The following is a 14619-nucleotide window of genomic DNA, read 5'->3' as shown; positions in this document are numbered from 1 at the left end:
GTGTGTCTTGCCTTCAAGCACAAGAAGAGAGTTATAATAACAACACGCTAATTATAAAGCAAAGCCTTCCATCATGAAAAACATGAATAACCCCGCTGTACAATCTAACAACAAAACACTCATTAAAGCAGTAATGGAGACGATCAGTTCCTATTTTGCGCTCCACCTCCCAGTGTCGGGGTTTGCCAGTCAGTGAGTTCGATGGAGCGTGAAGCCTTGTCAGAAACCGCAGCGCAAAATGACCTGTCAGCCGGCTCCAATAACACCGGCAAAATGGTGTCAGGAGGGACATTCATACTGAGCTGCTTGATAACACTGCAGAATCCGGTTATCGCTGTTGATACTGAGGTCGAATGAGCACTGCTGTCATGTGCTTCACTGATCGTGATCTGGCTGAACTGACTTGAGTGAGCGCGTGAATGATCGAACGAGCGAGTGAAACGACACAGCAGCCGGTGGTGAGAGTCTACCTCGGGTCTCCATGAGGCACCCATGCATGAGCACTCACACAGACCCGCTGAGCAGCCCCGTCCCCATGGCAACCGGCTGCGGCTGCTCAGACATGCGTGGAGCGTCGACGAGCGAGACCCTGGCTAGCGGTGGAGGTTTCGCCAGGTTCCCCCGCTGTGCCTGCGGTACCACACGGTGGCTGCGGTTCCCTCGCGAGAAAAAAGACTCGATAAAGCCTGGCATTCTCAACGCGGAAACACCACGCACTTCACACCAGAGAAACTGTTAGTGTTTGTGTGTGTCCATGTGCCCTACCCCTCAGAGATTTGTTTACTGTTTGATGACAACAGCTTAAAAGGAACAACATGATTTCCTTTTCCTCCACACCCAAACCCACTCTCCGCAGAGGCAGACTCTGGCCGGACAAGGTCATTTCCCTTGTTAACAGCTCCATAGGGCCCTGTAACTGGGTCGGCTTCTATGGAACTGAGAAGGGAACTTACAGCATTATCTCTCTCTGCTTTACAAGGGAAGAGGCAGGGAAAACATAGAATAAATGGGACTTACAGCAGGACTTACAGCGACTTACAGCGGGAGGTCAGAGAATGTTTTTTGTCTCTGGACTATTTATCCAGCTCTGACTGGGCTGTGTTTACCTACAGGCACTGTTAACCATGTTTTCAGTCAGGCTCAACCACTTTCTGGGAACACAAACACTATACTTTTACATTTAGTCATTTAGCAGATGCTCTTATCCAGAGCGACTTACAGTAAGTACAGGGACATTCCCCCGAGGCAAGTAGGGTGAAGTGCCTTGCCCAAGGACACAACATCATTTCGCACTGCCGGGGAATCGAACCAGCAACCTTCTGATTTCGAGCCCGATTCCCTAACCGCTCAGCCACCTGACTCCCACTATAATCGAAGACAGAAAACTTGACAGCTTCATAGAGAGCAGAGGAAGGGATGGGTAGGTTGTGCAGGATGCTTTACAGTGCGTGTGTGGATGTGTATCTAGAGAGTCAGATACTAATCACATTGTCAGGCATGTCGCCGTAACAGACAGGAGACAGTTACTCAGACACCTGCACCTGAAAACACAAACCTACAAGTCACTCAGTGAGATGCCAGCCAGGCAGCGGGCCGAGCAGCGGGCACTGGTCCCAGCAGGACTGGAAGCTGAACGAGCAGCTCCAACAATGGTCACAATGCTCCCTTCAAGGCATCTGGCTCTCACTGTCATCTATAAAAGCACACGACAACATGCTGTTCAAGTCCACTGGCACACACTCCCTGGTGAAAGGACTGACAGATCTGCACCAACACACACACAGGAGACACATTGGCCATATCCAGACCCAGCCGGCCATCTCCAGCTCACCAGTGTCCATCAGTTTGTCATGCCTGTTTGCTTCTACACTTCATCCTAGGACAGTAGAAACCAGTAGACGCCAACAGAGACTCGTGGAGACATTACAAGAAGCCCTCTGGGGGGAGGGGGGGGGGAGGGGGGGGGGAGCACTCAGCTGAAACTCAAGACCCAGCACAGAAAAGTGTCAGAAGTCACAACGGAGTGAGAGCCTCGAGGCGGGAGGAGAGGAGGGCGGAGGGCGGAGGAGGAGGAAGCTCAATGGAGCAATTGTGAGCGCTGGCCCCTGGCCCGGACCCCCATCTGCGGCCTGGCAGAGCGTACGGCCCGGGGAGAGAGGAGAGGAGCAGCGCTAACGAGGCAGGACATACGGCAGCCACAGCCTCAGCACTGGCTAAAAAAGGTCACACGCGCTTTTTACACTTGTGGTCGTAGAAATATAATAGGGATTTGAAGTGGGGGCATCTCACCCGCTGGGCATCACCAAAAAGACAGTCCTTTTCCTTCGAAGCCTCTTGCACTCAGTTAGACTTGAAGGAACAGTAGATAAAGAGAGTCCTGGCTGACAGGCCACCGATATGAAGAAAGGGCAACTCAGAACACGAGCGTCCTGAATTACCACCCATCTTTCATGAATCCTTCACCACACAAAGAGTGAGGAGAAAGGCATAGCTGTTTACAAGAAGCTGGAGTTTGGGGCTTGTGTTACCGCTATTGTCGCATCTCTCCAGGTTTCTGGGCTCTGAACACCAGACAGGTGAGAGCTCCAGTTAAAAGGGCTGATCAGTGACCAGGCAACCTGCCTGTCTTTCTGTCGGTCTGAGGGGAAGAAGGGTGGCTAGGGTGGAGGGGACGAGGTAAAGAGGGAGAGGTAGAGGTGTGGAAGAAGAGGTAACAAGCCACCAGTGGGATGTGGACAGAAACAGGAGAATCGTGAGGATGTTCTCTCCCTCCCCCTCCCAACCCTCTTTCTCTCTGCGTTTATGTCCATCTCTCTGAGACAATCAGGCCATCTGAAAATTACCGCTCCACAGAGGAAACCCTAGCAGCACTAATGACGGTTGGTCTGAAGGGAGTTAGACGCTCGCTAACGCAAGACAGACGGGACAGACACACACAATCTAACATATAAGAGCATGCATGCATGCCGGTACAGTCTGTACACACAGCGCTTGACAACGATGGGCTGTCATCAAGCTGTGCAGAGGCCAGATAACGACCCGTTCATTTGAATCCCTCTGTGGGCAGAGGGAAATATCTCCAACATGCAGGGCAGTGGGTCCCTCAGGGCCAGGGGTGAGAAAGGCTACCCCGTCGTGTTCCCAGCCTGCCTGGTGTTTCCTTGTCATTCTCTGGGTGGGTCTGTGGTGTGGGCTTGTCTGGTCCCTCTCCCCCCTGGTTCCTAGCTCCTCACACACCAGTTTCTTGTCAGTAGTCACCACGCTGTAGTCCACGGTCCTCACCCTTCCTGTGTATGGATATTTGTTCACCTTGTCAGTCTTTGTCTGATTGTTAAGTCTTTCTGGTCGTGGACTGTGTGAGAACCGTCTGTTCCCACGTGTTTCATCCTCCGATGTGTTCCCTGCTTGTTCGTGCCGGTTTTTGTAACCAGGCACCTTAGTTTTTGTATTTTTTAAGGAAGTAAATAATAAATTGGATTCAGTTTGATCCTGTATGCCTGCGTTCTGCATTTGGGTCCACTCGCTCTGCTGCCTGTGACAGGGAGAGAGATGGAGAGTGCAAATGAGAGAGAAGCTGAATCATTCACATGTCATCACAAGGAAAAGTAGGTCACAGGAGTAGAGAGGGAAGAGGGGGTGAAGAGGTAGAGAGGAGAGAAGGGGATGACCATGGAGGTGGGTGCAGAGGTCTGCCTTTCACTAGCTTAGGGAAGATGGTGTTCAAATGACACATTCGGTAAGGCTCTCTCAAGGTTAGTTTTTATACCATGTGTTCTTATAGCAATAGCTGTAGTTGCACACAAACTGCTCTCTAGTTACACTTCATTATACTGTAGGTGAAGTTATGATTACACAATGAAACACATAGGGAAGTCTTTCTAGGGGTGGGTGTTTTCTTGATCTTGTTATGGTAACACAAGTGCCTCTGGTCACCCATCAAGGGAACACAGCCTGTCTGGGAAGCTCAGAGCTGTTGATCACATCCTGGGAGAGAGGCAGAGCCACTCTGACCACTCGCTATGGAAATGATTAGAGAACTGAGAATATGTTGTTTTCCCATACAAGGAATTGGAGGGGTACAGTACAGTAACAGTCTGTGAGTTTCTGGGGTTTGCTGGCATGAGCCAACATTCCGTCAGCTGAGGAGCACTTCCTGTGGGGCCGCTTTCCATGTTGCCGTGGTGACCTTGTAGGGGCTTTCATGATGTCCAGCTTGGCATGATTGACTGATTACCAGGAACTGCTGAGGACTCCACATGGACCATTGAACCAACATAGACCATGAAACCGTACAACATAGAACCAGCATAGAACATGAACACAGCATAGACCAGAACCAATTTCGTCCATGGAACCATCAGATAATGGAGCTAAGTTAGGAGGCTTACACTGTGATGACTCTCTCGATGCCACCTACTACAAGAAACAATGTTATAACAAATTACAGTCAACCAGCACTTTGATGTAATCCATAAATCATACTGTTTGAATTTATTTTAACTTACACACATACACACATAGTTGAAATAGGCAGTCTGGAATGACAGATGTGTTCAAATTGTTGGATAAATTATTTTTATATTTATCAATAGGTATCTCATACAGAGTTTTAGGCCAAAACTTCTCTTGTGCCAACAATGTGGGCTCTCAAAATTGTGGCAACAACAAAACACCCACAGATGTGTTCAGAAATACATTTGAAACTGTGCCAATTATTCAGCAACGCATGATATAAAAAAAAAAACATTTTAAAGGTAGAAGGCCCAAAGGACCTTGCAGGAGAACTGAACTCTTTATTCATCCTCCTCCATCCCTCCTCTCTCTTTCTCTCTCTCCTCCTCCTCTCCTGGCCCTCCTGGCTCTAGTCAAAAGCCAGAACAGGGAGGCTTGGCACGGCAGGGTTCGCAGTTAAGGCTCAGTATATCTCTGATATCTATATCTCGGAGCCAAAGCTGTTCACAAAGAATCCCACCCTGGGTCACTTGTGAGCATTGCGTGCTTACACTGCAGTAGGGTTAGGGTTAGGACTGCTGAACCCACAAGCACACACGTCACAATGCAGGACAACCCAAGTCTGGGACTGTCTACATGCTGATGGAACTCAGACGCACAAGCCCAGGTCTCCTACTCCTCCAGGCATGACCACCAATCATTAGACCAAGAGGAAATCCTCGAGCGACATTTAGCCTGATAGACAGGACCATCTCAATGGGGCCAGGTGCATAATAGATACTCATCTAGGCACCACTCTGCACTACACATCATATTTCAACAAATGGGCTTCTTGACACCTAACAGGCACTTTGATTTAATTCCAAAACTAGGACCACAAGCTCACAGAAACAAACACACAAACACTTTCATACACACACTTAACCCGCTGCTTCAATGACAGCAGTTGTAATTTGAGGTAGCATCCATCAGTGGTTGAGCTCTGCCCAGCGGTATTAAAATGATAGATATCATTATAAAGTGGGTCTTCAGTGAAGGTTGGCAGAGAAAGGAGCAGGGTTAAATGCTGATGAAGCCATTTTAATTCTGCTGCAGATAACTGCACAGTCAGAGCCAAAGGAAGCCACACACACACACAAACTTAATACACACACTTCCCAAACATACACAAATACTCACAGTCTTTCATTTGCTTGCATTCTGCATCTCTCTCCTTCTTTCTTTCTCACACACACACACACACACAGTATTAACGTCTCAGCCTCTTTGCCACTGGTCTCGTATATCATGCTCATTTAAACAAGGGCTGGAGTGCACTCTTCCAGGCCCACCAGAAATTCCACCAACCCTGACGGCCACTCAGTTCACCCAGCCTCCAGCACCCGATGAGTCAGGAGCCAGAGCACACGAGTTAACATCAAATTGGGCCAGACATTTTAGCAAGAGTCATAAATTCAGTATGACTGTGTGTGTGTGTGTGTGTGTGTGTGTGTGTGTGTGTGTGTGTGTGTGTGTGTGTGTGTGTGTGTGTGTGTGTGTGTGTGTGTGTGTGTGTGTGTGTAAAGTGGAAAACCATTGGGAATATAAGCATGCATCATCAGGCTGACATCCTAATTAAGGCATCATTATCAATGTCACACAGAAGAAAGCCTTGTGTTGTTGTGTAAAGGTAACTGCAGCCACCTTGGGGAGGGAGAGGGGGGTCCGGAGAGCGGTTGAGAAAGTGTTAAGGCTGCAGCGCAATGGGGGGGGGGGGGGGGGGAGTAAGGCTCGCAACTAACTTTTTTTCTCTCTGTCCCAAAGTGCAAAATTAACCGTCCCAAACTGAACTAGTCCTGTCCCCAAAATGTACATTCTTGTGTTTTTGCATTTGCAAAAAGGTTTTGGGGAAAAAAGTTTCTTAAGGTTGAAAAACGGGTTTCAAAAAAAGTTTCTTAAGGTTGAAAAACTGGTTTCAAAAAAGGTGATGAAGACACATGGTGGTTGGGGGACGGGGGGGGGGGAGCGTCTCCAGGATCCAAGTCTCCAGCTTCTCTCTTAACTGATCAGGTTACCCAGTACAAGATCCTAGGTCCCTGGGCCAGACCAGAACGAACCAACAGCTGACTGATCATGCAGCACACAGACCCCACATCCACACAGGAAATATGCTAAGGTCAAGGAGAGAGGGGGAGGAGGAAACAGTCACATGACCAGGGGTCAGGGGTCATTGTTGAGGTGGGGTCAGGGGTCATTGTTGAGGTGGGGGTGTGAAGGTTGACAGCTCAGTATAGAACTAAGTTAACAAAAGAAGCTAGTCAGTTATTAGTAAGTAAGCAATTCTGAAGTCACATGACAAGTTCTGTGTTTTCTACTGGTATATTCTACCACAGCTCAGAAAAAAAGAAGGAATTGTCATGAAATTTTCCCTCATCTCATTTGGAGCTCAAAATACGGCTGACACAGTGGAAAAGAGACAAAGTCAGTATTACGTTTCACAAGTAAATATGTGCGTGTGTGTGCCGTGTGCGTGGGCTTATGTGTGAGTGTGGGTGACTGTGTGTGTGTGTGTGTGTGTTATAATGGACAGGTTTGAGGTTGGTTTGACCTCCATGTCAACAGACCCTGCTGAGTGTAATGAGTTTACCATTCTGTCTGCCTGCAGCAGCCATGATTACATTGGCATCCTCACACTCCCTATTCATAGCGGAGGAAGAAGCCATCTTGGATAGAGGGAAACAGAACTTGGGAGGGGGGGAGGAGAGGTGACACCAAATAATTTTTCCTTTGATGGCGGCCATCACTGACGGTCGGTTGTCTGGCCTCACCTATCAATCCATTATGGAGCACGGTAATACTCTTGCTCTGCTGGACAACCTTTGCATTTAAAACTGTTTTCCACCATAATGGCTGTCTCACTGCAGAAAATAGAAGCAACGGTCATTAAGTTCTGTTGTTGTGGAACGACAAGCACAATCTACAAAAAGTTTTCTCAAAACGAGAACAGACTTTACCAGTGGAGAAAGCTTTTCATCCATAACACACAAATCCACGATTGATTATGGGAGGCGACGATGAGAGAAAAAACAAGCATTAACAAAAATTGGTAAATGCTCGAGTCTGTTTTTACCCTCCTATCCCTTGGAAACCGTTGGTAGGAGGAACGGAAGGGGGGCCTATACCAGCCAATCACAGGCTTTCACATCAGGAGGGCCAGAGAGAAGTTCCCCACGTGGCTGGTGCTCAGTAATCCAGAAGCTGATCGATGACATCAGATGCAGATCAGAGCCGTTATGCTAATGCTTATTCTGAAAGAGCCAGGCAGAGCAGGAGCAGATATATACGCTGCATCTCAGAGTCGTGTCGGAGATTCCCTTGTCTCAATCAGACTGAGAATGAGCACGGAAAAGGGGAGTGAGAGAAAGGGAAAGAAAAAGAGAGACTTGGGTCGGGAGAAAGAGACCTCAGGGAACTCGACGAGAGACCAGGCTGAGATTGGGACCAACAAATCCTGTCTGTTTCATTTCAGAGAGAAAGAAGATCCACCCAACAACTTAAAAAAAAAACACTATCAAAACTCTTCCAATCAGCTTTTGACTGTCCTGTGGTACACTATTGCACAATGCAATAATCTTACAAAGAAGCTTAACTACTTCTAGCCCCTGTCTCATGTTTCCCCACTAGATCCTGGGAACGAGGAACTATGTTGCTGGGGAAAAAGGCCTTCCTTGTCTGGTTCAGAGCCGTTTACGGTCATCTCACACAAACAATCGCACTCACCAAAGCAACGTCAACCCTTGCAAGACTTGGTGACGTGTCCCTAACAGAGTATCCCTGGGGGGAAAGAAACATTCTTACCTCAAGTATGTGGAACCACAACACACCTCAAAGGGCTGTCATGGCGGGTGTCTGTGAGAGAGAGACAGAGGGGAGAGAAAGAGACGATAGAGAGAAAGAGTGTGTCTAAAGCATCTATCCTGAGGTGATGGATCTAAGAGGACTGGTACAATGGAACTCTAAATGTCACAGTTAGGCTGGCCGATACCTATTGGCGTCAGGAGGAGGAACAAGAAGAGGGTCAGAATGTCTGATAATGAAATATTGAATCTTGTGTTGTGCTTGTCAGGCAGCTTTGATGTATTCGATTTAAAGCTGCAGGTGGGCTGCTCTCTGTGTCCTAGAACTGGATATAAAGATGGCCACAACACACACACACACACACACACACAGAGATCCTCCAGTACTCTGAAGAAGGGATTATAGCATCACAGATAGTGAAAGGGCTGTAAAGCCACCAGCCAGTTGTAAATTCATTCCTCGTTTTGATCCTTTCCATCATCAATCAAAGAATCAAGTGAGTCACAGAAAACTGCACTGTCAGCTACTTCACTTCCTAGAAAAACAATATGATCGGAACAGAGGGTTTGTTATTGCAAAATTTCATAGGAGTTTTAAAGAAGTTTGCCTAAGATCCTCAGTCTTTGGACTGTTTGAATGTGGTGTCATCAGATCTCTGTTATCAGCTAACTAACTTTGCCACTTGCTGGCTTGTCATGTCAGCCTGTCTAAAGGCAGATTGACATGACATGGCTGATATGCGTATTGACACTGTCCACATTCTCTCACACAGGCACACTCGCAATCACAAAAGGCAACTGTGGTACCCTGGTATATTTGTTTTAGTAACAGCCCTTTATGTGGTTCTTATCTGCCATTTGCAAATTGTGTGGTGTGGTACACCACCTTTATCTGTTTTTATTCAGCCCTGCTCCTCTCCCCTCCCTGGCTTGGTCACTCATGCTGACAACAGGATTCGTAACAGCTCCTTAAAGGGCTTCTCTATGCTTCGGACTAGCGTTGTATTCTTTGGCACCAGGAAAACATGTATGTAATAGGCATGAGCCTCCAGGCCTCTGACGGAACATGTTTATTGTCCTGTTTGACTGTGTGTGTGGTGGTGGTGGTGGTGGGGGGGGGGCTGGAATGAGACAGACACCACCCACTCTGAGACACACACACACTATTGCTCTTTCTGAGTCTTCCTGTCCCCCTTGTAGTGGTGCATCCATCAGAGCCTGGTGTTTAATATCATGTGAGTATAGCCAGTTTTTTAACAATCTTTCCACTTTCCCCTGGTCTTAATGAGGAACAGGTTGGTTGGAGTCGCCATCTAAGGTGTGTTGGATAAACAACATTCCACAGTTGGATATAGTAGGAGTGATACGGTAAGTGTTGTACGTGGCATGCTAGTCCATTCTACCAGTGGCTTGGCTAACCAAGTGCCTGGCTGAGAGGGAACATAGGGCCTGTGACAGTGAAAATGTCCCTGTGCTAGTGTGGCGAGGAGTAATAGTGTTGATTTCCAATAGAATATTACACAATGGAGTGTCTTTGTGTCTAACGACAGAGCTGCTGTCTCCAATTCTCCCTCTACCCTAGCCGGGAGCTAGTCATGCATATGTATGAAACAAGAAGCGGCTGATCCTTGCCTTCCAGCCTCTTTGTCCCCAGACAGCTCCATACACACCAAGCTCCAGCCCAAGCCACGGTCTCAGGCCCTCAGTCCCCAAACCCCAGCCCAACAGCCTCCCTTTCAGTCTCCAGATACACTTCAAACACACCGCACACACCAGGTGTCACTGACAGTCTATTTGCTGAGAGAGAACATTTGTCTTCTTATATGTAGTACTATGTGCTTAACCAGCATCATCCTAAAGAGAGGAGGGTGTTTACTTTATGGCAGTACTACAAGGTTGGACCAATCACAGTTGGCCACATACTTCCTACAGTCAGTTACCAAACTGTGTGTGTGTGTGTGTGTGTGTTAGAGAGAGGGAGAGAGAGAGAGAGAGAGAGAGAGAGAGAGAGAGAGAGAGAGAGAGAGAGAGAGAGAGAGAGAGAGAGAGAGAGAGAGAGAGAGAGAGAGAGAGAGAGAGAGAGAGAGAGAGAGAGAGAGAGAGAGAGAGAGAGAGAGAGAGAGAGAGAGAGAGAGAGAGAGAGAGAGAGAGAGAGAGAGAGAGAGAGAGAGAAACAAAGAATAAAGAAAAGAGTGAAGCAGAGAGAGAAGCTATTCTAAGCAACTCTCGTTTCCATCTCCTTTGACTCTCAGCCTGTTTAGAGCTTGTTTATGGGAACTCAATAAAAACCCATGTAAATCTCATAGGATGCAAAGGTCAGTGGACAATAGTGTCATCACAACTGTCATCAACTACCATGTTCCGCTTGTAAACTCTATACTCAGGTACGAACAATCTAACCTACTCACGCTTTCACAGCAACAAACACAACAAAGAAAGTTATAATCTAGGTTGTGGAATTCCACATGGGGCCCATATCCCAAAACACTGTTTCTTGTTCTGCTCAAATGAACAAATAAGCAAGAATGGAATTGTGCCACATCAAAGGAATATGCCAGAGGAGAGGAGGAGAGGGGAGAAGAGATGAGAAGAGAGGAGAGGGTGTTCGAAGATAGTGACGGTGAGAGAAGGAAGAAACAGATAGATAGTAACGTCACCTAACAGCTCTAGAATCCCAACCACATGCTCACCAGCCTGAGGGATGCAACACTGCTGGGACACTCAAAAAACCAGAACAAGGCTGCTACTTTTAGAGTTAATCAGTCCTGAGGGCTCAATCCCTCTCTCGGTGCCCCACATGTCCAGGCACATTCCACACAGATCCATCCTCTGGCCTTTAACGGCCATTACTGAGGTAAGACTGAATTTGTGTTCAGGCCTGCTGAGCAGCATCTGAGTGTCACCTGGTAGTGTTCGCTCTCTGTTGATGGAAGCCACAGCTAAGTGCAGGCAGGAGACTAAAGAGCTCAGACAAGACGGTATGCTTTCCTCTGACTTCTGCTTACGAGAGGTAGATCTCTCGTCTCTCTCTCGTCTCTCTCTCGTCTCTCTCTCGTCTCTCTCTCGTCTCTCTCTCGTCTCTCTCTCGTCTCTCTCTCGTCTCTCTCTCACCTGAAAACATTTTATTACCTCAATAACGAATTCGCACTCGAAAAAGGATGAGTTTGTTTGGACTCAAATGAGGTTGGATTTAGAAAAGGAGGCGAGCGCAGCAGGACCCCATTACAGCCAACAGCGTAGCTGACCACCCCGCCCAAGCACAGCAATCTGCCTGCCAATAATTGTGTTGCAGAGCGATCACATCAGGCTTGTTATGGCCAGAGAGAAAAGCTGACACTCTGGCCACCTTCCTGGTCAGTTCTCTCAGAGTAGCACTTATACACACACATCACACAGACAGACAGACAGACAGACGTACACACATCATAGAGACGGCTAGAGGTGAAGGCAAATGTGCAAGTTCTCGCAAACTCGTGGCAATATTAACACAGAGACATACTCCCACTGTCCACAAACTTATGAAAGTGCACAACCCATACTATTTTATGGATCTGGATTTATCCCAAAGAATTTAAAGACAACCTTTTATTTACACTCCAACTAATGGACAACTGTACAACCCGATGATTTAGAGAGTCACTTCCTGTAATTTGACATACTGTGGACACAACCTGAAAAGTACAGGGATGAGGGATGAGGTGAATATTGCACATCGATGTGATAAGATTGAAAAGTGGTGCTACTGTGGAGGTACTACTCTCAGTACTGTACTGTCTGTCCTGTTCTTCCCTCAGTCACAGTCTCTGCCTTTCCACTTTTCTGTTTTACCACCCGAGTTTGCATATCTCTGACCCACACTTTCTTCTTCTCTTCTCTCTGATACACACACACACACACACTCCTCTCTCTGGTTCTCACAGAGACAGAAGCCATAACATCTGCCTGGTCCACATTACGTAACAGCCAACCAAGGCCGGCCAAAATGTAAGAATCTGGCAGACAGAGCCCAGCATGTCGTTGGACTGTTTCACTCAGCAGGACATGTGATGGTGATGTGACATCGGGGGTGGGCTGGAACCATAGATTACTATTGTTTATCTAGGACTCAGGGGTCGAAGCTACTGCCTGGCCCTTGGATGAGGGTCACCAGTAGTCAATCCCTGGTGTTAACACAACTACAGGAAGTCATGGTTGTGACTGTGGAGGCAGCAAGAGAAACAGAGACAAACCAAAAGGGAACTGGACGGCACTCTTTTGTCATGTCGCTACCCATTTTTAGGTTACCACCAAGGTGACTAAAACAGACAGACTATCCAACCCAAATCTTAAGTCAGTTGTATATTGCAGCCCAATGACGATAACTAAGGAATATTGCCTCTACATCATGTAATAAAATGTCTAACCTTGTCATAAAGTTGATATCACAACCTGCCTGTCACGGTGTTGTGTGGCTAAACCCATGTCCCTGCCTCGCATTACCTTGGTCTTCCCCCAGAGGGAACATGAGCGGCACAGTTCTCAGTCCTCCAGAGGTAAACTATCATGTCAGCTTGGTGTGAAATCTCTGCAGCGGTATCAGCTGTGTGGGCTCAGAGAGAGAAGGGGAGACAGATACCCACACACACACACACACACACACACACACACCTACAGGGGGTGTGTGAAGGCAGAGATTTAGCCTTGTGCCTCTTCCAGGTCTGCCCACAACAGGAGAATGGATAACCAACCAGCCTTTGATAACTGTCTTTAATACAGATTATAGCCTAATCAAATCGGTGTCTCCCCAGGTCCTTATCTCTTTGCTCCAACATCACCTATCAGCCGAATGACAGGCAAGGGCCACATGCTGTCAAGAGGAACGCAAACAAAGACAGACAAAAAACCTGGACAGAACTACACTATAGGCTTGGAGGTTTCCAACAACATGTGTATTTGACCTTGATACTCGTTTTTTAAGGAGCACAGATGAATGTCCTGTTATGAATTCAAGCCCTCCTCTGTCATATGCGCCCATATAGTTGAATGAACGATGCATTGGCCATTGTCAAATCAGAAACGATACATCTGGCCACAGAGGTGGGAATATAAACGCCACTCACAGTATATGGGGTTCAGACTACTTCCTTCCTATTCTAAACGGCTTGTAAAAATGAAGACGTCGAGAGCAGACAGCATGCAGTCACTGTCTTCATACACACGTTGAACTAACGTCAAGATATATGCCAAGACCAATACCCATGATGTGATTAAAAAATAAACCTTTGTGTGCTTCGCATGATAAAAGAGATTTGCCTTCATGTTGGCACTACAATGAGGTTGAACTGTACCGAACCGGGTACCGCTATACCAGCTCAGCACAGGCAGTCGCGCTTCCCTCCGAATGGATTGGTTGCATTTCAAATCAAATTTCTACTAAATCATCATTTAGCTATACATCAAAATGTTGTCAAGCAACCATCATTATTTTTCCATCTGCTCCCTTGTTGAAAGGGAATTTCTACGCCAATGGCTCGCTTTGTCTTGGACATTCCACAGTATTCTCGTTCACCAGCCTCAATAAATTCTCTGTTACAGCAAACAGTCGAGGAGAGCCTTACCTTTCGATTTAATGTTGTTCCCGAATAGAAATAATACGCTATGCCAAGCACCCAGAGGACCGCAAAGCACAGTAATATCCTTGATTTCCTTCGCATTGCTGTCTGTTGGTTGTGGATTTATCAACTGATTGCTATAGCTTTGATTAAAGCGTACTAGATCCAAGTTGAGAGTCTTGCCGAGCTGCAAACAGAGGCTTCGGCAGTCGGGCAGAAAGAGCAGGAAACAGCCAACATCACCGGGTTAGAGGGGAAAGGGTAGCCGTCTGTAATCCAATCACACTCCGCAGAGGCACCGACGAAGGAGGGTAGTGTGGTGGGGGTTGGGACTGAGGACTCCCGCTCCTGCCCACCGCTGACAGAAGAAACATTGTTGCGATTTTGAAGCGATTTATTGTTGATGTAGTTATTTGGAGCTCGTGCTACATTTTTGCAATTAAAGTAAAATACTTTATTGTTAAATGTGTCGACGGTAGGGGGCAAAGTGACTACAGTTTAACTAAATGCTAGCCCAGAACAAAGTAAATATTATTTTTCAGTCTCATATAGATTAGGTCTGGAAAACATTGGACTGTTAAGAATAAATGCAAATGTAGTCTGATAAATGAAAGCAATACATTGTATAGCCTATTTATAGCCTAGCCTATATATCCTTTCCTGTATGGTGTCTTTAATCTGTGATCTGACATGACATGACTGGATAGATCTAAGCTGTAGGTAAATCCACGTTCCCTCCA

General features: G+C 47.0%; 1 protein-coding gene across 2 annotated transcripts in view; it reads right to left on the bottom strand.

The window, feature by feature from the left end:
• galnt2 (UDP-N-acetyl-alpha-D-galactosamine:polypeptide N-acetylgalactosaminyltransferase 2) overlaps window positions 1-14098 on the bottom strand; it is a 32660-nt gene extending 18562 nt beyond the window's left edge. For both annotated transcript variants that reach the window (XM_062464062.1, XM_062464063.1), the window contains exon 1: window positions 13886-14098. In XM_062464062.1, the coding sequence (XP_062320046.1) occupies window positions 13886-13981 (96 nt within the window). In that variant the 5' untranslated portion in view covers window positions 13982-14098. The remainder of the gene's footprint in view (window positions 1-13885) is intronic.
• Window positions 14099-14619: the final 521 nt, after the last annotated feature.

This window comes from Osmerus eperlanus, chromosome 6 (genome assembly GCF_963692335.1).
Source record: "Osmerus eperlanus chromosome 6, fOsmEpe2.1, whole genome shotgun sequence".
NCBI classification, from domain to species: Eukaryota; Metazoa; Chordata; class Actinopteri; order Osmeriformes; family Osmeridae; genus Osmerus; species Osmerus eperlanus.
Note: the sequence above shows the minus strand (reverse complement) of the source record. Positions and strands in the feature narration are given on the sequence as shown.